Raw genomic sequence first — 22,924 nt, forward strand, 5'->3', positions numbered from 1 at the left:
TGATTGGATGCATTTTTATATAAATGTTAAGTGAATAAGTGAGCTTCATGGGCACCTTTATGTCACCCCTTTCCAGAAAAAAAAAAAAAACAACCTCTAACAGCCTCGTAAAAAAATTGGACTTTTTTCCAGCTGCCATCAAGCACAGGCAGTGCAGGCTAGCACAAAGGGCAGCAGGAGCATTAACATCAAGCACCCCTGACAAACCAAGCAGGGCTGGAGCCTGGCAGAGGACCAGCAGTCAGCCCTTCCCCTGCGCAGCCCCAGGGGAAGGGTCGAGGTCTGCCATGGAGGGGCTAGTACTGATTTCTACACCGCTTCCTAAATGCTTCTCCACACCGTCTGGTCACAGCCTCCCAGCCCAGTTAGTTAGGATGCCCTCTGCTAGAGGATTTGAATCCTCTCAAGAAGCTGTCGGATAAGCAGCAGTGCTTATCTGCTCAGCAATGTCAGGACTCCAGCATTTGTGGGTACACACAGAAGTGGCAAGTTGGGCTGAAAGGTCTGAACTGGCATTTATGTTGGAGCTCCAGTGCTCACGATAGGATCTGAGATGCGGGTACCCAAACCTTTGCTCCTTCCCGGGAACCTGAGTTCCCTGTGGGCTTGAAGTGGCTTAGCAGCCTGTGATTCACTCACGTACCATGAAAGACCTCAGAGGCCAAATTCCAGCCATCCCGTGAGATCCAGGTTGGGACACAGGCCAGCTGGGCCACCCTTTGCCACTAACTGGAGCAAGGTCTAAGTATCTCTAAAAATGGGCCTCTGTCCTTATTCAGGGAAACCTCCCTTTCATTTTACATATTTCATATCTGAGTAAGGGCTCAAAAAATTCAAAACAAAACCAAAATAAGGATTGGATTCATTAACTATTAATACCATTCATTACTAGTATTTCTACAGTAGCATTTGCATGCATGAAACTTCAGTACAAATGAAAATATAACCCTCCTTCACATATCTTACGAGTTCATTTATATGCAACGTAGCTTGTAAAGAGACGGCAAACAAAAGACCTGGGAGGAAGAGGATTTACTCTGAATAAGCTGATATCTACAAATGATTCTGAATCATATTGGAATTAAGTGACTTAGTGCCACTAATGCCACTGGCACTGCTGCTAGCCCTGACACTGGTGAGGGACTTAATCTAAGAGGCTCTTTTGATTTCTCAGAGGTTCCTAATGGTTAATTTTCTATTCCTTTTCCTTTTTTTATTTCTCCTTCTTTAGGACTTGTCAGACAGAAAGGCTGATGTGTGAAAGGATCTAATCTAGGCTATGCTTAGGTTATGACAGGCAGGAGATGGAGGAACAAAAGAGGAGCAGGACAGAAAAAATATCTTGCAGTTCAGCTGAGCCACTGATATTTGCTAATTGCAATAAATATGATACTGCACAGAAGCTTCTAATGAGCTTATATAAAGCATTTTAATGGGATGCTGTCAGGTTAAACATTGTGTTTAAAAATATAAATGTCCTTAATAATTCCAGATTAAAACAGAATGAAGTTTGAATACCCAATTAATTTTTTCCCTCTTCGTACCAGAGTCTGAACAGTGTTTCACGCAACTCAGCCACTGAAAACAGATGGGGTTTTCCTCTGATGCTTTCAGGCTGGAGCACACCTACATCATACGAGAGATCATAGTGCATGGATGCCCCAGGCAGCGCTGGAAACGCAGCTGCAGAGATGCAGCGGGGCCATGTTATGGCCTGGCTCGCCCAGCTGCCTGGGCAGCTCTTGTTAGCTTTGGCCCAGCCTCGGGCTCCCAGGACGGCAGCTCTGGGGCTTGCAGGAGGGTTTCCCCCCCCAGCACAGCAGCTCCGGGGCTTGCAGGAGGGTTTCCCCCCCAGCACAGCAGCTCCGGGGCTTGCAGGAGGGTTTTCCCTGGGTGTTGCTCTGTGCAATGGGGCTGTTGCAGCTCCGCCAGGACCAGCCTGGGGGTCCTCACACAGCCCTGGATCGCACCGAGCAGCTTCATTTTCTTGTTTTAGCGCATGACTTAAATGTTTCCATGTTTAGATTACAGGCCTTTCAGAGCTGAGTTTAAATCCAGAGCAGTGACTATGTTGAGTTTAACTGAAACTGAAGGAAAGAGCCTGTGGAAACTTCTTCACAAAGAAGTTTTGTAAATAGTGGTTTGATACTATGGTGATGGGTCCTTAGAACTGCCGACTCCATTTTTCTTTCTATTCAATCCCTTAGTTTTCTTCCAAACATGCAGATCTTAGCCCTGTCCTACATGGCAGTGTCGATTGTGCATTTTTATGCATCAAAGAAGTGCCAAGGAAATCATACTTAGAAAATAGCAATGCTGGATCTACTTCCCAGCTGAGCCTCTCAGAAAGTGTGGGAGGGGGCCAAATGCATTTCTCTGCCTTGGTATCTCCAGGGGGCTCTGGATGTGTTCATTTACCCTGGGGTTTGGTAAACCACAAAGGATGGGCCGAATCTGAGAAGGGTGAGAGTGCAACAGATTGTGCCCAAACAAGAAAATCCTTTCACAGACTGAAGGACTCGGGTATGTTGCCTTGTGGAAGCAACACCAAGGACGTGCTTGAGGTCATGTCCTCTGCTGTTCGCATCATCTGCCTGCTGAAGCCCCCCTTGGTGCCAGCCCTGCAGCCCTGCAGTCCACCCTCCCGCGAGGGTGAGCCCGAGGATGCCCCCCCCCGCCGCCTGCTGTAAGAGGAGTGGGACTGTGCTGGCAGCCGGAGCTTGGCCTGTGGATCACAGGGAGTCTGATCCCCAAAGCCCCTGGGCTTCAGACCACGATCACCACGAGTCTCTTCTGGTAGGTGCAGCCTCTCTCTAGCATTTGAAGCATCTGAGTGTATCTATTCCCACCTACCAGAAAGACACTGCAGCAAATTTAGTGGGCTTCTGCATTTGCTATCTAGCAAATTCTCCTCTCCCAGGTGGAAAGATCCTCTGCTTCTTTTGTACTGAAGAAGCAGAGAAAATAAATGCTTTCAAATAACCCACAATATGGATGACTTCAACAGAAGCAAGAACAAGCACTTAGAGAGTGATAGAAGGATTACTGTTGCCACATATCATTATCTGGGGGAGGCCAAGCCCGATGAGCTGGAAGCTTTGTAAACATCTCAGACTACTTAGGGAAGCTGCAACACAAGCTGAAACGTTTGAAAATGTATTTTTCATAAACCATGCATTTCCCAAATGAGTATGGACAAATTTGGGTCTGGAACAAGTCCAGTGAGCATGATGAACTACCACTAGGGAAGAACAGAGGCAATTGTTTTGTTACCCCCTCCTTCCTGGAATGATGCAATATCTCTTAAATTCAGTGGGAGGGGAAAAAAAAAAGCCTATGCAATATAATAAGGATAAAAGTTTGTTCTGATTTCCTCAACCTCCCAAAGCCTGCTGGGCACAAGTCTGTATTCGCTATATACTGCAGTCTCCTGGCCCAGCCAATTGAGCAATTTGACTGTGTTTTCTGTTTACTTCTTTTTCCAATCTCTTTCATAAGCCAAAGATAAAGCCAGTACAGCTCCAGCTGTACTTTTGAACCCATGTTTAAATGAGGTGGAAATAAATCTTAATGAGATTGTCCAGCCCTATTACCTTAAGTAGTATACCTCAAATGAACCCTGCTAAAGGCTGTAATTCCCTTCTGAGATTTCAGTGACATGAGCAAGTGGCTCATATTTCACTATTGTGGTTTGGGTCATCATCGGATACTTATAGAATTCCACCTTTATTGCATAAGAATTGGAGAAAGCTGCCTTTATTAAAGATGTGAAAATAGTAGAAGATGCTTTCCTCTAATAAGCGCAAAGAAATTTCTCCTGATCTTCACTCCAAGCAGAAAATTACTTTTGCATTTCTACTTCATGAGTATTCAGATGCAAAAACTTTACTCACATAAACTCTTATGATTGGTATTTTGACACTTCCTACTCCATCTCTGGATAAAATCAAGGTATTTTCCCAGGACTTGCTGCCGGACAGAGCAAGGAAGGCAGCAGCAGATGGGCAGGACTGGAATAACCGAGGAAGGGCTGGAGAGGTCTCAGACTGGGTGTCTCCGGGGAGCACCATACTGCAGCAAAGACATCACTTATTTAGGATCTCTTGAGAACCACATACGCAGTTGAAGAGAGACCATTTTTAAGAAGCACTTGCCTAAGGTAATACATAAGAAGGGAAGGGGTGGTCCAAAGTCTTTGGAAACCTGCATCAGCGTCCTTCAGGGCACAGGGCATGTGCCATTCACATGAAGGGCATGTGGAGCTCCAGTAGGTAGAAAGAAGAAATCAGTCTTCCTAGCCCAAACCTACGTGGCTGTGCAGTAAATGGAATTTTTAGATCCCATTGTGCCCACAGCAGTCAATGGGTAACCCACAAAATGAAGGTCCAGAGGAGAAATTTCTCCTCCTTGCCTAAATTTAGCATAAGGCCTTGAAAATACAGAGAAGGCAGCCAAGCGTCATCAGCAGCCAGAGAATTTAGACAAGGAAGGTAACTCAGTTCTGCTAAGTGGCTTTTGGGAAATAATGGAAGCAGAAACAAGGATCTAATAACCTTTTAGTGAACTAAAGTTAACTTACAGCTCCGGGCAGAAACCTAGGGGTATCTCTGACTGTAGACCAAGCTTATTGAAGAATTAGCATTCCTGCTGATTTTTCACACCTTTTGTAGATGTTTGACACCAGATCAACACACAGAAATTCGAGTACCTGGGTTCATCAGATGCTATTAACTGCTGAGAGGAGAGGTCTGGGACTCATTGCAAGTAATGATTTCACACAGAGGAACAAGACCAAGCCTGGAGAAGTTGTACTAGAGGACGCCTGCCCAGCTGCCTTCGCTCCACGGCGTTCTCCAGGCAGCCAACTTGTAAACAGCCTGGCCTGCGGCAAGGCAGTGCATCGAGTAGTGGAAAGTAAATTTGATCTCCCTGTGCCGGCTCCTCACTCCAAACAACGCCGTTCGAGCTCGTTCCCGAGAACGCAGGCGCTCTGAGTGGCAAAGACACAGCTGTTTGGGCAGGCTCGGCGCCGTGCTGGGATGGACTCATGCTACAGCCTTGTCTTGCCCTTCACGTGAACTCATTAAAGCATCCAGTTGCCTCCAGTTCTCCTCTGTCCCTGAAGGCAGCTTAATTAACGAGGCAGATTGTCAATAGAGCAATCGCCTCGGAACAAGGAAATCTTTAAAGATTTGGCACCATTATCTAGGATAACCCAGCTGCTGAACTTCATCAGGAAAAGGAAACAAATGCTAAACGCACAGTCAACTTTGAGGCACATTTCTGCGGGAGAAAGTAAAACCAATTTAGGAAAACTGAGTGTTTTCTAATCCTGTATCTCCTTGGACAAAACGGAGATGTTCGGCTCCTGGCTACCATTGTGTCTCATAGCCATAGAGTAGTGAGTTTTCTCGTGCACCTTGGGGTGCTCCTCTGCCTCCTCTCCCCTGCAGGGACACCTGACCTTAGGAGCGAGGGACATGGCACAGGAGCACATGAGCTGCTCTGGGAACTGGCTCTGTCCTAGTGAGGTCCCGATGGCCACACAGGACAGGCAGATGTTTACGCTCAGGGTCTGATGGTCCTTCTGCATCTCCAGAGCCTAAAACAGTTCTGAAGCCTCACTGGTGTCGGTTATGTTTTGATTGATCTGAGCAGTGAAGCACTTACAGTAGGGAGGGGAAACTCATCATGCCTCGACAAAAATGTGTCATCTGGTCACTTTTCAGTGGTAGTCTCCTTCCAGTGTAGTGGGAGAAGACTGAAAAGCTGTCTTCTTACTTCCCCCTGCTTTATAGGATGTCAGAGTAGGCAGGGAGTAGTAAAGGACAGCAAAAAGACTCTTCAGCTACTTTATGTGCAGGGACGCTCCCCAAAGGTCTGAAGAAACCAAATAATTGTAGGAGAGGAGTTTGCTGAGAAAACAAACACTCCTCCCGTGAAAAACTGTGAGCAGATTGAATGCTTTCCCTGGAGTTTTCCAATTTTTTCATTAAATGACTCAAAATGAAAACATGCAAATATGTGGTTGGTGTTTAAAAAGACAGTTTTTGTTAGAGAAATATTATTCTCCAGCCTACACATGTGAGCATTGTATGCCTCAGCCTTCCATATCTGTTCCAGATACTACACATTCACTCACACTTTCCCACATGATGCTTCTCCCTATGCCTTAGATGATTAAATACCTGACCAAAACATCTTTGAAAAAAAATCCTCACTCTCCAGTGGCATAAGACTCCTCATATGTTGCTAACTGTGTGCAAACAGACGGTGCATAGACATTTTGACAACCCCCAAAAACTCATGACCCAAGAAACCTGGCTTTAGAAAAAAAATTAAAACAAATCTTATGAGGCTCATGCTAAACTTCAAAGAGTTGGCAGCACTGAGATGAATCAAACAATCTAGGTGAAATTTCCCAGAGAAATTGCTTCCATTTCATCAGTGTACTGTCTGTTTTCAAACAGTTATGCCTGAATATACCATTTGGAATTTATGATAGATGCAGGAAATAATAGCTTCCTTCTCAAAATCCTTTCCACATGCGGTCCATATGCCTGCAGCACAAACGGATTGCCATCTTGTGCCTAAGTCAGATGGGTGTGAGAAGGCCAGCTGACTGTTGTAGCAAGAGGATGAACCTGGCAGCCTCTGCTCTGCAGTAGAAGAGCTGTAGAAAATGACAGATTTAGTGTCCTGGGGTGGACAGGTGCTTGTGTGTGAGGCTATCAACACTGTAGAGCATCTCCAAACAATTGGTAAAGTATCAAGTTATTATTACAAGTATACTTATTGCTAGAGATCTAGTTATGAGGTGTCAGATTATTTTGTATTTTATGCCATAAGTGTTTCCAATAAGCTGTTTATCATAACATCACAGCTTCACCTGTTAGATATATTGAACGTGGTAAGGAATGCAATTCCAGGAAGATCAAGGATGATTTCAGGCTAAGTCAGCTTGAAAAGTGTTGCTGGGAACTGGATTGCATCTGTGTCTCGGCTGTAGAGCAGCTCTCGAAAAGAGAAGAATTGCTCCACGGAGCAACTGTGGAAACGAAGCTTTTCACAAACGGTCACTGATGGCATGTTCCTCATCTCCTTGTGCCAGACCAGAGACCGCGGACCTGATTTACAGACATGCCCAACACTCATACCTGCAAATGAAATTTGAAAATATGCAATACGGTGCTGTGCTGGGTGCTCTGAAAGAAGAGCTCCTCAGCATCTTGGATTAGACACCCATATGAGTGGGAACTGGTCTTGGCTTAATCTTCTTGTGCCTCAGTCCCTCATACATAAACTCTGAGTAATACCACACATGTGGCTGTGACGTACTGCTAAGTCCTATCTAGCAATGTTTCAGTAGGGGAAATACAAAACAGTCACTGAGTTTTAATTAGGTGCAAATATAAATACGTTTCTCTGAATAATCATGCTGGGAGAAAGAATGACTAATGCACGGTGCTTCCCACGCACCAAGAGAGTCTCACCCAGCAAACCTCACCAGCCACACAGCACAGGGCTCAGGCTGTCTGTCTTAAGAAGAAGAACCAAGCTGACCGAGCCACAGTCTATAACTGCGGGTCAGGTGGATAGAGATATTTCTGAGATTTTAAGAGAGTTGTGATCCAAATTCACTGGAGTGAATGCAAAGGCAGATGGCAAAGGCAAAGGCAGGGACTTGGAGAATAAAAAACTGCCCACTGTAGGAGAAGATCAGGTTCGAGACCATCTAAGGATCCTGAAGGTGCACAAGTCCATGGGACCTGATGAGATGCATCTGCGGGTCCTGAGGGAACTGGCAGATGAAATGGCTAAGCCACTGTTCCATCATATTTGAGAAGTCGTGGCAGTCCAGCGAAGTTCCCACTGACTGGAAAAGGGGAAACATAACCCCCAGTTTTAAAAAGGGAAAAAAGGAAGACCGGGGGAACGACAGGCCAGTCAGTCTCACCTCTCTGCCTGGCAAGATCATGGAGCAGATCCTCCTAGAAACTATGCTAAGGCACATGGAAAATAAGGAGGTAATTGGTGACAGCCAACATGGCTTCACTAAGGGCAAATTGTGCCTGACAAATCTGGTGGCCTTCTACCATGGGGTTGCAGCATTGCTGGATAAGGGAAGAGCAATGGACATCATCTACCTGGACTTGTGCAAAGGATTTGACACCGTCCCGCGCCTCATCCTTGTCTCTAAATTGGAGAGACATGGACCTGATGGATGGACCACTCAGCGGATAAGGAATTGGCTGGATGGTCGCACTCAAAAGAGTTGCGGTCAATGGCTCGATGTCAGAGTGGAGAGCAGTGGCAAGTGGCGTTCCTCAGGGGTCGGTATTGGGACCGGCACTGTTTAACATCTTTGTCGGTGACACAGGCAGTGGGATCGAGTGCACCCTCAGCAAGTTTGCTGACAACACCAAGCTGTGTGGTGCGGTCGACACGCTGGAGAGAAGGGATGCCATCCAGAGGGACCTTGACAGGCTTGAGAGGTGGGCCTGTGCGAACCTCATGAAGTTCAACAAGGCCAAGTGCAAGGTCCCGCACATGGGTCGAGGCAATCCCAAGTACAAATACAGGCGGGGTGATGAGTGGATTGAGAGCAGCCCTGCGGAGAAGGACTTAGGGGTATTGGTGGATGAAAAACTGAATATGAGCCGGCAATGTGCGCTCGCAGCCCAGAAAGCCAGTCGCATTCTGGGCTGCATCAAAACAAGCATGACCAGCAGGTCGAGGGAGGTGATTCTCCCCCTCTACTCTGCTCTGGTGAGACCCCACCTGGAGTGCTGTGTTCAGCTGTGGAGCCCCAACAGAAGAAAGACATGGACCTGCTTGAGTGGGTCCAGAGGAGGGCCACGAAGAGGATCAGGGGCCTGGAGCACCTCCCCTATGAGGACAGGCTGAGAGAGTTGGGGTTGTTCAGCCTGGAGAAGAGAAGGCTCCGGGGAGACCTTATAGCAGCCTTCCAGTACTTAACGGGGTCCTACAGGAAAGATGGGAGGGACTCTTTAACAGGGATTGTAGTGATAGGACGAGGGGTAATGGTTTCAAACTGAAAGAGGGTAGATTTAGACTAGATATTAAGAAAAAACTCTACTGTAAGGGTGGTGAGGCACTGGAACAGGTTGCCCAGAGAGGTTGTGGATGCCCCATCCCTGGAAGTCTTCAAGGCCAGGTTGGATGGGGCTTTGAGCAACCTGGTCTAGTGGAAGGTGTCCCTGCCCATGGCAGGGGGGTTGCAAGTAGATGATCTTTAAGGTCTCTTCCAATGCAAACCATTCTGTGATTCTATGATTCTCTTGGCTCCAAGGGGTCTGGATCAGGCTTCTAAAGCTCTTCTTTCCCCCTGTGGGGGGAAGCAGGAGATGCACAAGTTTTAAGTTTAACCTGAAGCTAGGTCCTTCTTAATTCCTGTGATATGATCAAGCACAACCTGAGACCTGCAGCTTGCTGTCACCTTTGTAGATTTTTGAGTATCTGTGGATAACACTTAGGTGTTCAGATGTTGCACATGGGTCTTTTTTGTGTGCTTTTACTCCTTTGTTGTGTCAGCAAGGCATCTTCAGTCAACTTCTTTAGCTACAGGAGTTTTCACCCCACCCTGGCTTCAGGCTGGAGACCCCTTGCCTGGGTAGCTGGCTGCCTGCTGGGGTTTGACACGTTTTTACAACACATGGAGCTGCTGAAGTGCAGGGTCATTCTCTCATCAGAGCTTCTGGGGAGAAGCAGGAACAACCGTAGCCATCTGAGTGAACTAGCAGAGCTGCTACTCGCACAAATATGCCCCAGCCAACAGCCCTGGGGGTCCTCTCCCACTGCTGGTTGCAGCAGCAAGGATTTTACCATTTTCACGGTAGTTTTATTAGTTACTGGGAAGTGTTCTGAGTGTGCTGTGAAATTGAGGGGTACTGGCAAAGCCACAGCATATCCTGCAGCTCCACAAAGAGCACATCACAAAGGGTAAGTGTGCACGAGTGCTGTGCAGGCAGCAAGTAAATGTATTTATCTGCAAAATAGAGGAGAACTATGTGAAATGCCAAGTTTGGCAAGTAGTGTCTATGGATTTATGAGGGGATTTTGGACCTAAACGTGTCAAACATCTCTCCAAACTCTTCATTTCATGCCCTCACACTAGCTGATGTGGGTGAAAGCCTTTGCTCTCCCAGGGAGCTCTGAAGTGATGGAAACATGAGCCACACAAACGGTACTGAGAGCGGTGACGGGGCACTGGGACGTTCCTGCGGGGCGGTCAGGAGGAGCTGTCTGAGACGAACGAGCCATTGGCACCTCTGTGAAATGCTCCCTGTTACCTGTGATGGGGACAGCACTGTGCTTTCCTAAATCTTCTTGGAATTTGTTGTGACTCGTCAAACGCCACAGCCAATTTATTGAGCCCAGTTTGGAGTCATTTGAGCAAGGGCTTGCAGAGCCAGGCTTTTCCTCCAAAAGCAATTTCTGTGATTGACAGACCGTGTGCAGAACCAAAGAGCAGCTCTGACCAGTCCCCACATGCCCCAGTGACTCAACGGTGACTTCAGCTGCTCCATGAAACCCAGGACTCCTTTGGGGAACTGATCCTGGGCACTGTCAACGGGTCCATACCCAGCACCTGGCGTTTGTCAGGATCCCATTCCTCTGCCCCAGAGTTTCTTTCCCACAAGGAAGAAAGCATTTTGGGGATCTTGCCAGTCTTTTAGGTGAGTTTTAGAGGACGTTTGAGATCTAAGGGAATCCTGAATGCTACAAATTGAACTGTGGAAACCATTAGTGTGTGGTGAGGGAGCTGATCACAGACCATAAGGAAAGAAATGACAGGGACAGAGAAGCAATTGAATATGTAGATGAGAGACTGGGCACTCACCAGTTTGGTGGGAGGGCAAACTGGGCATTTAATTTGAAGTCTGAATGGCAAAATAAGGGAAGGCTGCCCCACCCTCTAAATTACTGCCTGTAAAACAGGTCTGCAGCAAGAGAGGGCTCCCGACAGCAAGAAGCAAATGCAATTATGGCTTCTAAATGCCGATGGCTTAACACAGACTATGTTGGAAATGCTGCAGATGTTGTGAGGCATGGAGGAGAGGAGGAGAAAAAACACATCAGTTGCTTTTTGCATGCCTTAAGTTACTGTAAACATCATGGAATAAGACTCTTCAGAAATGTGCTGTACAGCCTGTGCAAGTGCTCTTGCTCACAGACCTTGGGCCAAACTACAGCTTCCAAGTATTTCTACAGATAAGCAAAATCCTCCTGTCGGTGGCGGGGGCGGAGAGGAGGAGCACTTGGGAACTATGTGGCATCTTCTGTATTTCCCCAACCAGCATCCCAGCTGCAAACTTTCATGCTAACTTCAGCTGTCTCTAATGACTGCTTGAAAGACCTCTCCTTCTTCAGCACTCCCTCACAAAAAAAAAAAAAAAAAGAAAAGAAAAGAAAAGAAAAGAAAAGAAAAGAAAAGAAAAGAAAAGAAAAGAAAAGAAAAGAAAAGAAAAGAAAAGATCCTCTCTTATACTCCCAGATATGATTTCAGTACATTTCTGGAAACTTAGACTTCAGAAAATGGGTGTTTATGTCTCTGCTAGCTCAAATACTTCCCACTTGGAGCCCCAGTAGTGCATAGCACACATACTCACATTTTGCTTTAGAAACACAAGTGAGCAGGCGCAGCCCCCGCCTGCCTGGCAGCCAAATATTTAGCCTGATCCACAGAAGGACATCTCACCTGCTACACATTAAATGCAGACCCTGAAGATGCAGCCTAACCCTGTGCCTTTGCTCAGGACACTCCTGGAACATAGTCAGCTCCCACCTAACAACCGCCAAGCCCCAGGGACAGGACACCCGTGTCCCGCTGCTGCAATAAACCTCCGAAATGTAGCCTAGGGACTCTCACAGGACACACACCACTCAGTGTCACCCATCCCGACCCACCCAAATCGCTTGTCGTCCCTCGCTGCCGTGCAGCTGCAGCCAGCACGGGGAGCTGGGGCAGGAGCGGCCAGCCGGGCTGCTGAGCCAGCGGGCCAGGGCCGGGGCTCCTAGGTCTGTGCTTACTCCTAAGCAAAGCCTTGGAAGAGAAAAAGCAGGGAAGTGGTCAAGTCACCATCCCTGGAGGTATTTAAAAGACGTGTAGATGTGGTGCTTAGGGACATGGTTTAGTGGTGGACTTGGCAATGTGAGGTTTACAGTTGGACTCCATGATCTTAAAGGTCTTTTCCAACCTAAATGATTCTATGATCATTAGGCCCGGGTGAGCACGGCACAGAGCTCTTGGGAAAAGAGGGGAGAGCGGGAGGGAGCCATGTGGGCTGCAGGAAATCCCCTGGGATTTCAGCCAAACCAGATGAAACTGCTTCATGGATAGGATGCTCTCCTATGGAAAGTTGCGTGCAGAGAGATGATGTCTTCCCCAGTAAGCCTGGATCAATCAGTGGCTGAAGCAAGAGCACAATCCACTATTAGGAAAAATTTCTTCACCAAAAGGGTTGTCAAGCATTGGAACAGGCTGCCCAGGGAAGTGGTTGAGTCACCGTCCCTGGAGGTATTTAAAAGACGTGTAGATGTGGTGCTTAGGGACACGGTTTAGTGGTGGACTTGGCAGTGTGAGGTTAACGGTTGGACTTGATGATCTTAAATGTCTTTCCAACATAAACAATTCTATGATTCTAAATGGGGTAAATGCTGGCATTTGGAAATGCTTCTTTCCTGAGGATTTATACTGACCGTCAGACATTTTTGCTTTCCCTCTTTAAGACGTTTGACTCAGCCATGTCCATTGCTGCTGCAGAGCATCTTTAAATTACTTCGCGGTGGCATTTGGCAAGTTAGCCAAGAGCAAGGCTGGACTCGTAGACCTCCAGATGAAATCCCTAGACAGACTTCAGGCAATGTGCAGTGGCACCTAACTCCAGCAACCGGAGCAAGGCTGCACAGCTTCATTGATAGTGCTGTAGCGGCAGTCATTCACAGTCACTCTTCATTCAGGCTTCACACCTTTCTTTCCCGAAGCCAAAAGCTTTATATGTTTTTTTTCCATTGTTTCTAAGAGTACTGACTGCAAGATTGCTTGTGCCTCACTGTGCAAAGCTAGATCTGCGGGCATGGGAGCTCCAGCACCCTGGCCTCACCTTCCCCTGGCTGGGGGATGCTCTTGGGGAGTTCCAAGCATACAAGCCAGTGCTGGTGATTTTGGTGGGGTCAGGAGCTGTCCTTCATGCTGCAGACCACTCTCTTGAGATGCTTAAGACATGCCATTACCTTCCTAACCTGCAGCAGGTAGCTGGGTTGATATGCTGAAAAAACCTTGCCACTTCCCTGCTTATCCCAGAGCACTAAGTGCAGTCCGTACAGCAGTCCCGCAAGATGATTTCAGTGTGTTGCCTTTTACTTAGGGTCTCACCCTGCAAACAGTAGTATTCAGTGGGACCACTCACATAGCAACATTAGTGGCTGAGTCAAGACCTTTTATCTAAGGTCTAGACTGCAAAGCAGAACTGGTGCTCAAGCCCTAAGGGGGACACAGAGTTATCTGCAAAAAGCTAGACATTTTTTACCAAATCTGATGAAAGATTAATTTAAAGCATACTCCTATTCTGATATGAGTATGTGAAAGTGGGGCAATTTTATTTGACAGGAGTACTGCTCATGCATCTGCTGAGTCATTGCTAATGATTTTTTGTTACAAAAATATATTTGTGCTGTATTTTATTCCCAGCTGCTGTTTAGAGACAGCCCAGCGTGGGAGATGGAGGTCTCGCTCACTAGCAGCCTCTCTGGCTGAGCTAAATGGACTCCCGATGACAGTGCAGAATATGTGCTGAATTTCAGGAAATCCAAATTCCTGTAGGTTTCTGGGATATCCTGATTCTGAAAACACCAATTTTAGCAAATTGGCTCCACTCTGTCTTAAAGACATGTTTGAAATGTGTAATTTTAGCTTTGAAAGGAAGTATTTAGCTAAAGAGTCAGGAACATATTTCAGATGAAAGGTCTTGTTTCCTCCTCTATTGAAATGAGGCCAATAAAAGTTTGGGAGGAATTTTAAGGAAATTCAGTTAGATTCGCATGCCACCTGCTGCAGAACAAGCTACATCAATTCTGTATCTTCTTTTCTTAATCCTGTTGTAGTAAATAACAGAGAAAGTATGTACATATGAGACTCCCAGCGTCTGAATAGCTACTCCTTCTTCAGAAATATAATCTTCATCTATTATGGCTCAGTACCTTGTGTTTTTGCAGCAGTGGTATTATCCAGAAAAAGTTACCCATGCCATTCAAACTCAGTCTGTGGCTGAATTAAGAAATAAGAAAATAAGGAAAGAGCCACTTTAAGAACCTTTGCATGACTTCAGAGGTTTTTCTGAAGTCAAAAGGATTGTGTTAAGAACCAGAACCATCATGACTCATATATTCCTAATCAAAATGCTGGGTGTGTGAAAAGCTGTTCAGTTGTACGGAGACTGAACTGTCTCCTTACAAGAGAAAAATAATACACATAGGAGGAAGCACTTAAATAATTGATGTGGTTTTCTTTTATCTGCATGTAGGAATGACAGGAAATCTATGTAGCTGGCACTAATGGATAGCATCAGTATGTCAATAATCGCTAATGAGAAAGAAATAGGAGTGCATTTGTCCTGAAGTGACTGATCTTTCTTTCTTTATCTCCCTGTGTTACAATGGGAAATTAATAGTGTAAATTTTAGAATTCTGTTCACTAATAGATCATTTTGATAGCGATGCTTTCAAGTGCCTTTTTTGGTATGGATACAGTCCAAAATAACTGTACACTTGCTTACATAATCTGCAGTCTGACATCTAGGATCCTTTTTTTATGTCTTCTGTGCTATATTCAAACAACAAAATAAAACTTTGTTTGCATCACATGTTTAATTTTCCATTGCACATCAGCAAAAGGGTGCAGCCATGCTGGAATTGAACATAAAACAGAGATTTAAAAGCACCCAATGCTTTCATCCTGAAAAATTGCATAACCGTTTCCAGCATAGAAGTAGGATACTCTTACTGAATAAAGCTTCTTGTTGAAAAATTATTGGTATATCGACCCATTCATATCCAGCTATTTAATTCAAAGATTGTATTCAGCAGTTCCCTCTGAGTTGCTTGTCCGAGGGAACAATTACACAGCTGTTCATGCGACATTCTTGTGTAGGCTGAAAGCAGTCTAAAAATTCTGGCATTAATTTACTGTAACTACAAACTGCAGTTCTCCAGGTTGTTCATAAGGCATACCCTTTGCAAAGAGGATGGTGAAGCAATACATACACTTGACACTAATATTGTGCTTTGGCTAAACTTATTTATAGCTGTGTGCATGTGTATACACGGACGCATGTATACGTCTGTACGGTTTGTGTTATAAGCAGGGCTCTGGATCCTAGCCACATTGCGGTGCTAATGATAGCTGTCACTGCAACAACTTTTTTGCAGCTATATTATGTGGCTGCATTCAAAACCAAGGATTTTAAAAGTACAATGCCAGCCTTGCTATGCTCATTGGATCCGGCAAAATGGTATTTCTGCACTAGTGGACACTAATCATTATTTTAGAAAGTTTGATGCTGATTTTTTGCAACCCTTTTCATGGATCTTTTACTGCTGAAGTTTTAAAATCTGAACTAGCTAGTAAAAGAGCAACAACCACAAAGAGAATGACTTGATTTCAAAATACCTTGACATGAAAAGCAAGCTGTCATCAACTAATTCACTAAAATTGCTTAATAACTGCACAGGAGTGCCACCATTTCTGTCTCCAGTGCTGGTTTTGTGTATAGTTATATAAGCACACACACTTCTATCCAAACACGAACCAGAAAATTACGCGAGGTCCGTGCAGCGGGTGACCACTGGTCTGTGACGGGTTATCTGTGCCCGGTGCGGGGCAGAGCGGCTGGAGGCAGGGTGAGCCCTGCTGCCCGGGAGCTGGGCTGGAGGCAGGGCCAGCTCCGGCTGGGCGACGTGGGAGGATTATTGGGGGAACAGAGAGAAGCGAACATTTCCTCTGCGTATGCTGGCACATTTCTGATCCACGTCCGCATCTGAACATCACTTTATCTTTACTTGTCATTCCTGCCCATAACAAACTGCTTCCTTCCCTCAAATCATGCATCTACAAATGCTTTTCTGGAGGAAACCTCCTAGGTCCTTTCAGCAGCAAAGGTAATTGAGATATCAGTAAGTTCTGCACGCAACATGCCATGCATGCTCAATATCAGTTTCATCATTAATATCAGATGCCAGCTAAATACTGTCACTGTCGCCCTGAAATATCCCACCCTCAACTCAGAGTGCTTAACAAGCAAACTGAGGTCAGGCCCTTAAAATCAAAGCCTGAAGAAGGGAAGCTTTTCTGGTTAACAGATCAGCCCTTTGAGAAAGTAAGCAGGAAATATTCATCTTCATCTCTCCTCTCTTTAGGCAACGATAGCAATGGCACAGGGAATTGCGCATGGTGCGTTCGCTCTGCACTGTATACATAATTTATATTTTTCCACTCTGGTTTTGAGTGCGCATTTTGGACTTGGGCATTGTTTTTGTAAAATGGAAGCAGAGAGAGGAGGAAAAAAAAGCACTGCAGCAGCCTTCTCCTTCTCCAGCCCCACTTTTTAGCCCAGATCCTCATCTCTGACACACAGCCTTCACAGGCCAGTGAAGCATGAGTGCTACACAGTATGTGTATATACATATGTGAAAAGAGAAATGCTTGCCACGGCAAAAGGAAAAAAGAAAAAAAAGATGTTTTCAGTGGTCCATCTCTTTATTAGTAAAATGCCTTGGCAGAGAATTACTCTAGCATTTTGACAAGAGTTTCCTTTTGTGCAGACAGTCTAGTGAGTATTTACAATTCCTATAGAAGTTTAAAAAAAACAGCTGAGAAACATGCTTCTTGCTGACGTGCTCTCCTGCTCGGTGAAGTTTGACATATACAGCCATAAGTGCTAGTAAAGGACTCCTTCCCAGATATAGGCAAAACAGGTAAGGCACTTATTTTGAAAATAAGGTACATTTCTGTTTCCTTTCAGCAAATAAACCCTTTGCGTTACATTTATCTGCCCTTGCTGTGTCCGTTACCATCCGGGAAGGTTTATCAAGGCACGAACAGGACACATACACGGCGCACTTGGTCCTGCAGGACCCATCTGCAGAAACTCTCCTTCACGAGCTCGATAACACACATCGATACCGTCATCTCTCCGGACACAGACACTTCAGACCATCTGCCTGAATTACCGAACCCTTCGTCCTATCCAGCCCCTGCGCCTTTAGAGAAAATCCAGGCACTACCACCCGCGCCAGCCCTCCGCCACGGACTCGTAAGGAACCGCACCAGGATCTGCAGTGGTTGCAGGGAGTTTCTCCTCTCCCTGCCGCGGCTCCGGCTCCCTTCGAAAGCAAGCGGCTTCGCGTGTGACTTTGCAATCTGAGAATGTGAACTAGTCGGCAGGACACCGGGGTAAATATAAATCTGGCGCTTACCCACAGGCAGTCCCTCGCAGTCTGACATCGTGCGAGAAGTCCTCCTCACCAGGGGCTTAGGAAAACCACAGCAGGAACACAAGCACGGGTCCTTCTGCTTGCAAGGGCGGGGGGGGGAAATATCTAACAATTTACAGCCACCCTTCTCTTACGCTGTACATCTACCCACCCAGAGAGCTGTAGCAACAGTCCCGTCCCTGCCTTCTCATTATGGGATGTAAAGATAAGAATGTGCTTTTGTGCCAAAAGAGTGTGCTATTGGTGGATAAATTTGTTGTCATCCCTCCCCTTCACAGAGTTTCCTCTTTAATGTCACAGAGGCACATTACCCTGTCGGAAAGGCCATCGAATATTTATGAAACGGCTTTTAAGAGCTAAGCTGCAAATCTGTGCTGGAGAACCGGGCTAATTGCTGTGCGGTGGGGTTGGCGGTGGGAGCCGCACCGCCGGGGCACTCCTGCTTCCCGGGGGGGGCTGCGGGGGGGTGGTGGGCTGGAGGATATGCTCTGACATCTTGTTCTGTACCTTCTTGGTCTGCAGGTTAAATAAGGGTCCAAGCAGAAATACTTGCTGCTGAAGGGGGGGCAGGACCAAGGGTGTATCTGTTTAAGGGCGACAGAAAAAAATGACCTTCTGTTTATACTGTAATATGTGAGAAATAGTTTTTGCGACACTGTTACTAAAGGCTGTTTCATGGTATGATACTATTGTGAGTGCAGATTTCTCTGTAACTTCATGACTTTTGCTTGCTTAAAATATGCCACTTTAATGCTGCCTTAGTGGAGCATTTTGTGGCTGCTCCTACAACTCATTTTTTTTAATCTTTGGAAATGTTGATGTGGGATTTGCTTGGTATGAGATTTCCAGACGAGTGCAGTCAGTAGAGGGTACCCCTACACACTGGTGTGTTCATTAGGTACCTTAATGAAGTGCAGGCGAAGGCTCTGGCAGCGTTAGAGCCATGGTAGGCTTGGCAGAGAGACGTGCGGGACCTGGTGGGTGCCCTCGGCACCCAGGGGGGTGGTTGGCTGCCACTTTTTCTCCCCGGGAACAGTCAGGGACAGCCTGGGCTTTACCAGACACAGACTTTTAGTGTCTGAGCCCTTTACAAATGATGGGGTTTCAGACCCAGAACCAGTGTGAGTGCTGGGAGGAGAGGGAGGCGGGGGGGGGGGTGTCTATGGAGGGGCTCTGGGAAGCGCTTCCAGACCCTGTGGCCAGACACAGCCCCTTGGAGAAATGAGCCATCGGAGCCCCAGGGGACGCCTTTCTTCAAAATGCCTTGAAGAAAAAAAGGCTTAATTTACATGAAGTATACTAGGAGCTCAGCGTGCTCAGCACCTCTGAAAAATTTGGGCTGGCTTTACTTAGAGGCTTCAGTCTAAGCACCCAAAGGCTGCCACTGCTGGATCTACCTGCTTTCTCTCTGAAGAGAAGCCTTTTAATACTCTGCTGGTTACTCAGCAGCATAGCTAGCCATGGATTCAATTCAGGATGTCAGGCCGGTGACTAAGAAGCTAAAATAGCTGCAAATGTAGATAGTTACATGTTCCCAAAACCATCCCTTGGGTTGCCTGCACAGGGTCGGGTGAGCGGGGCCAGGGGCGTCCCATGGCTGCTGGGGTTTGCCAGCATGAAGATCTGTCGGCATCATCACCTGCTTCCAGGTCTGCTCATGCAACAGCACGGGGACATTCACTGGTGTAAGGCTCACCTGGGCGGTGGCTCTGGGGAGAAAGAGAGCCTCAGGCTGTGCTCTTTGCCAAAGAGGCTGTACAAAGAGAAATGCAGGGCACCATGCTCAGCCTCTCCATCCCGCTGCCGCCCACAGACTCAAGGAGGGGTCTCTAGCTATTCTGGAGGGTAGGGAGACGTGGAGATGTCTGGTCTTAATCTCAGTACGCATCTGGGAAGGGAAGAAGGCCTAAACCAGACCGGAGGACTTTTCTTCCAGTGCAATTTCGCTGCAGAAACATCTTGCTCCAACGTGTGTGAATCAAAGCTTTCTTAGCTCAACCCTGTGCAAACGCAGGCTCCCAGTTCTGCAAGCATTTACGTGCCAATTTAACTTCAAGCCCCACTGAAGTTCCTGGAACTACTCACAGTTACAAAGTTAAACACATGCCTAAGTATTTGCAGGATCAAGAGCTCACCATTCTTACTTGTATTCACGGAGCAAACAGCTGCAGCTGATTTTGAAGGTACCTCTCACAGCTGTGTGCTGGTGCTCCTCCGCTGAAGGTTCGAGCCCTCCAGCAGAGCTGGACAAGTGCCTGCAGGGAAGGCGTGCCAAATCACAGACTGGTGTCTTAGCTCTAACTCGTCCTCAAGAGCAATTTAGGAAACCTTTGCCTCAGTCACCCCTGTTACGTCATCCTTGGCCAGGTCTGCTACAGCGGGTCAACATCTTCCGGAAGAGGGGCAAAGAAGCCAGCAGAGAAGATTGAGGGGACGACAAATACATCTTAAACTATTAGAGTCAAGTTGGCAAGAGCTTGACTGCCAGAGCCATTATTAGGATTTGGCCTTGGGAGAGCTCTTCAGTGAAACACTAAAGCATGAAGTTATCCATGGGGTCAAAAGTTGAACAAATCAGACCTAATTCTTACAATGATACTCACGAACACCTTCCTTTGATGAGGGCTACTCCACTTACTTAAAAAATTAGCTTTGATCCCTGGATACTTTAGTTATAATGTTGGTTTGGGGGAGATTATAAGACTTTTTTCCGGAGTAAAACTGAGCATTTCTTTTAACTTGCCCTGTTTCTCAGCCTGAAAAGAGCCATGCTTACTCCTGGAGAAAGGCCAAGCCTGGAAAATTTAAGTCTGAAAGGAGAAAGTTTGGGGAATTTATGAATAAACCTGGTGTCTGTCATGGCAAAAAATACAAAAGCCAAAAACTGAACTAAACAATAAAAGGTGAGAAGTAAAGCACATATTATTTTAGGAGGTATTAAACTAATGTGAGAAATGTGCTAAATGTCTGTCAATAACTGCTCTCACTTGGGCTTTCCAAGGGACCTGAAGGATGCTTATACCTCAGCACACAGTGAGAACTGGTCATGAATCTGTCTGCTTCATACTACTACCCGACAGATAGTCCTCTGCATAAAATCCATGACAAATACCATGAGTGGGATGGTAAATGTAATGTATGGAAGGAAGTCACTGCGGTATTTCCTAAAGAAGGTTTGGCTGGACTCATTTGGTCTCCTGTTTGCGGAAGACAGTTGCATTGTCCTTACGCATCTTGAAATACTTAAGCTCTTGCTAGAGTGGCCATACCTGTCTCTGGAGCTTTCCAGAAAGAAATATAAATGTCTTGTTTGCTGTTTATGCCACAAATCCTGCAGATAACCCACAGCCTGGACTGTGCAAAGGGCTTTTGAGATACCAAGAACCTGGAACTGAGCTGATATGCTTGGGGAAAGAGGACATATGTGAGGAAACGTGGGTGCAGGGCACCTACAACAGTACAAGTACACAGTCACCTTAGTGCCCAAATACCGTCACCTACACGAGTAAGACAGGTAGCAGGGCTTAGTTTCTAACCTAGATGTTTACACATCCTATTATGCTCCTGATCTAAGTGCCTAAATGCCTTAGAAAATCTGGACTTTAAGATTTTAAATCCCATGGGGGGTCATAATTTTCCCCACAACCTGATGGGCTCAGGCATCTGACCATGCATAGAGCCAGATCCACCCAAAACCTCCCAGCTGCACCAGGGCTTTTCTTATTGCTGACTCACGTCTCACTCAGCCACGGATGGAGCCAGTCTCACTCAAACCTCATAGGAAAAGTAGGGAGCTGCACTTCTCACTGTGGGATGTCAGGCCCTGCCAGACGCCGGCCTCCTGCAAACATTACTGGTGGAAAGGCTTTGCTAAGCTTGTCACCGCTGTAGGAGCACGGATGAATTGTTCTCCTTCCCTCTGCCTTTCTCTCTCCTGGCAGAGAGAAATCACGAGAAGCAAGAACAATTTCTTTAGCTAACCAAGTCAGATCTGATTATTAAATCTGCAATTTTCCATGAGATTGAAGCAAGCGCCTTACTGCCCGCTTCGGCAGGCATTTATATCTCACATCAGTGTGATTTCCATGCTGAATAGAGAATGAAATAGAGAATAGAGAATGGCTGAAATGCGCTTCTCCCTTCTAATTTATGCAAATTCCCTTGGGTTTTTTCCTGCCGTGTGAAGAGATTTCTGCCTGTTGGGTACGGGAGGATTCCCAGCCTGGGCAGGGGGAGGGGAGGGATAGGGCTAGAAGAGAAACTGCATGCTGATATAAGCAGGTTGGCATCAGGACATGGGTGACCTTCTCTCAGAGCATTGAAAAGCCCAAAATGCAGTCCTGCAGGCGGGGACGGTCCCCAGGCACTGGGACGGTTCTGGAGCACGACCCACACTCAGACAAGCTAAACATCCCCGCCAGCACAGACAGACGAGCTGAGTAAATTCAGCATGTGCTTTAAGTCTTTTGCTCCTACTGCTGGTTTCCTCTGGGAGTCGTGGTTAGGAATTTGTTAGCAAAAAGACTGGTTTTCCCCCCTTGAAAAGCCCTGCGGCTGGTGAGGATAGCACAGACCTTTCTGTCCTCTAGTGTAAGGGGTAAAATTAACCACAGCGGTTCAATTGCACCCAGATAAAGTGCAGAGAAGCAAGAGGGGACCACGCTGGCCAGCCACCACCCTCCCCACTGCCAGCCCCACATCTTCTGAGTCACTGGCGGGGCCTCGGTGTGTTCCCGGCCGTACCTATGGGACCAGCGGGCCACATCCAGGGTCTGTGGGATGCTGTGCCACGTGCACATGCAGCAGAGAAATGACTCCAGAGCTGCTGGTCAGATGGGCCTGAACCTCTGCACGGTGATCAGCAGAAGCCTGCCCTGAGGAAAGCAACCAGGCTCAGACTGGAAGTCAAGCACCCAGCAAGTCCCAGTAATCGGGATTTTATTTCATTATTGTTTTCTGACACATTCTGTTCACATTTCAACTTGATGGATGGGGAGTGTAATAACGCAATCACCAGAGAAGCTGATGCACTGATAGGATCTCATGAGGGTGCCTCCAGTGAAGGGAAAGCGAGTGAAAAAAGGCAAGATACAGCTGACAGCTAAAACAGTCCTCCAGGAAACAACAAATACAAAAGTAATAGCAGCCCCCCAAAATAACTAGGTATATCATAATTTTGCACTAATCTGTATTTTTTTAAATTTTATTAACAAGATTTTCACCAGTCACAATTGATTCTGAGCTTTGTATTCAAGAAAGGAAACGTCTCCATCATCTCCTCTGATGTCACCCCAGAGAGAAGATTAGAAGATTAACTATGTCAGGTGACACCAATCCAGCAGCAAGGAAAGTAATTTTGCACATTCAAAGAGAAAATGGGGGAGAAATTCCAGCTATCTCCAAGAAATGT

The 22,924-nt window shown here is 46.5% G+C and overlaps 1 protein-coding gene across 1 annotated transcript in view; it reads right to left on the reverse strand.

The window, feature by feature from the left end:
• EML1 (EMAP like 1) overlaps nucleotides 1–17,706 on the reverse strand; it is a 131,033-nt gene extending 113,327 nt beyond the window's left edge. The window contains exon 1 of the mRNA XM_030030912.1: nucleotides 17,497–17,706. Coding sequence (XP_029886772.1) covers nucleotides 17,497–17,524 — 28 coding nt within the window. The 5' untranslated portion in view covers nucleotides 17,525–17,706. The remainder of the gene's footprint in view (nucleotides 1–17,496) is intronic.
• Between the last annotated feature and the right edge of the window lie 5,218 nt (nucleotides 17,707–22,924).

Source organism: Aquila chrysaetos, chromosome 2 (assembly GCF_900496995.4).
Source record: "Aquila chrysaetos chrysaetos chromosome 2, bAquChr1.4, whole genome shotgun sequence".
Taxonomy (NCBI): domain Eukaryota; kingdom Metazoa; phylum Chordata; class Aves; order Accipitriformes; family Accipitridae; genus Aquila; species Aquila chrysaetos.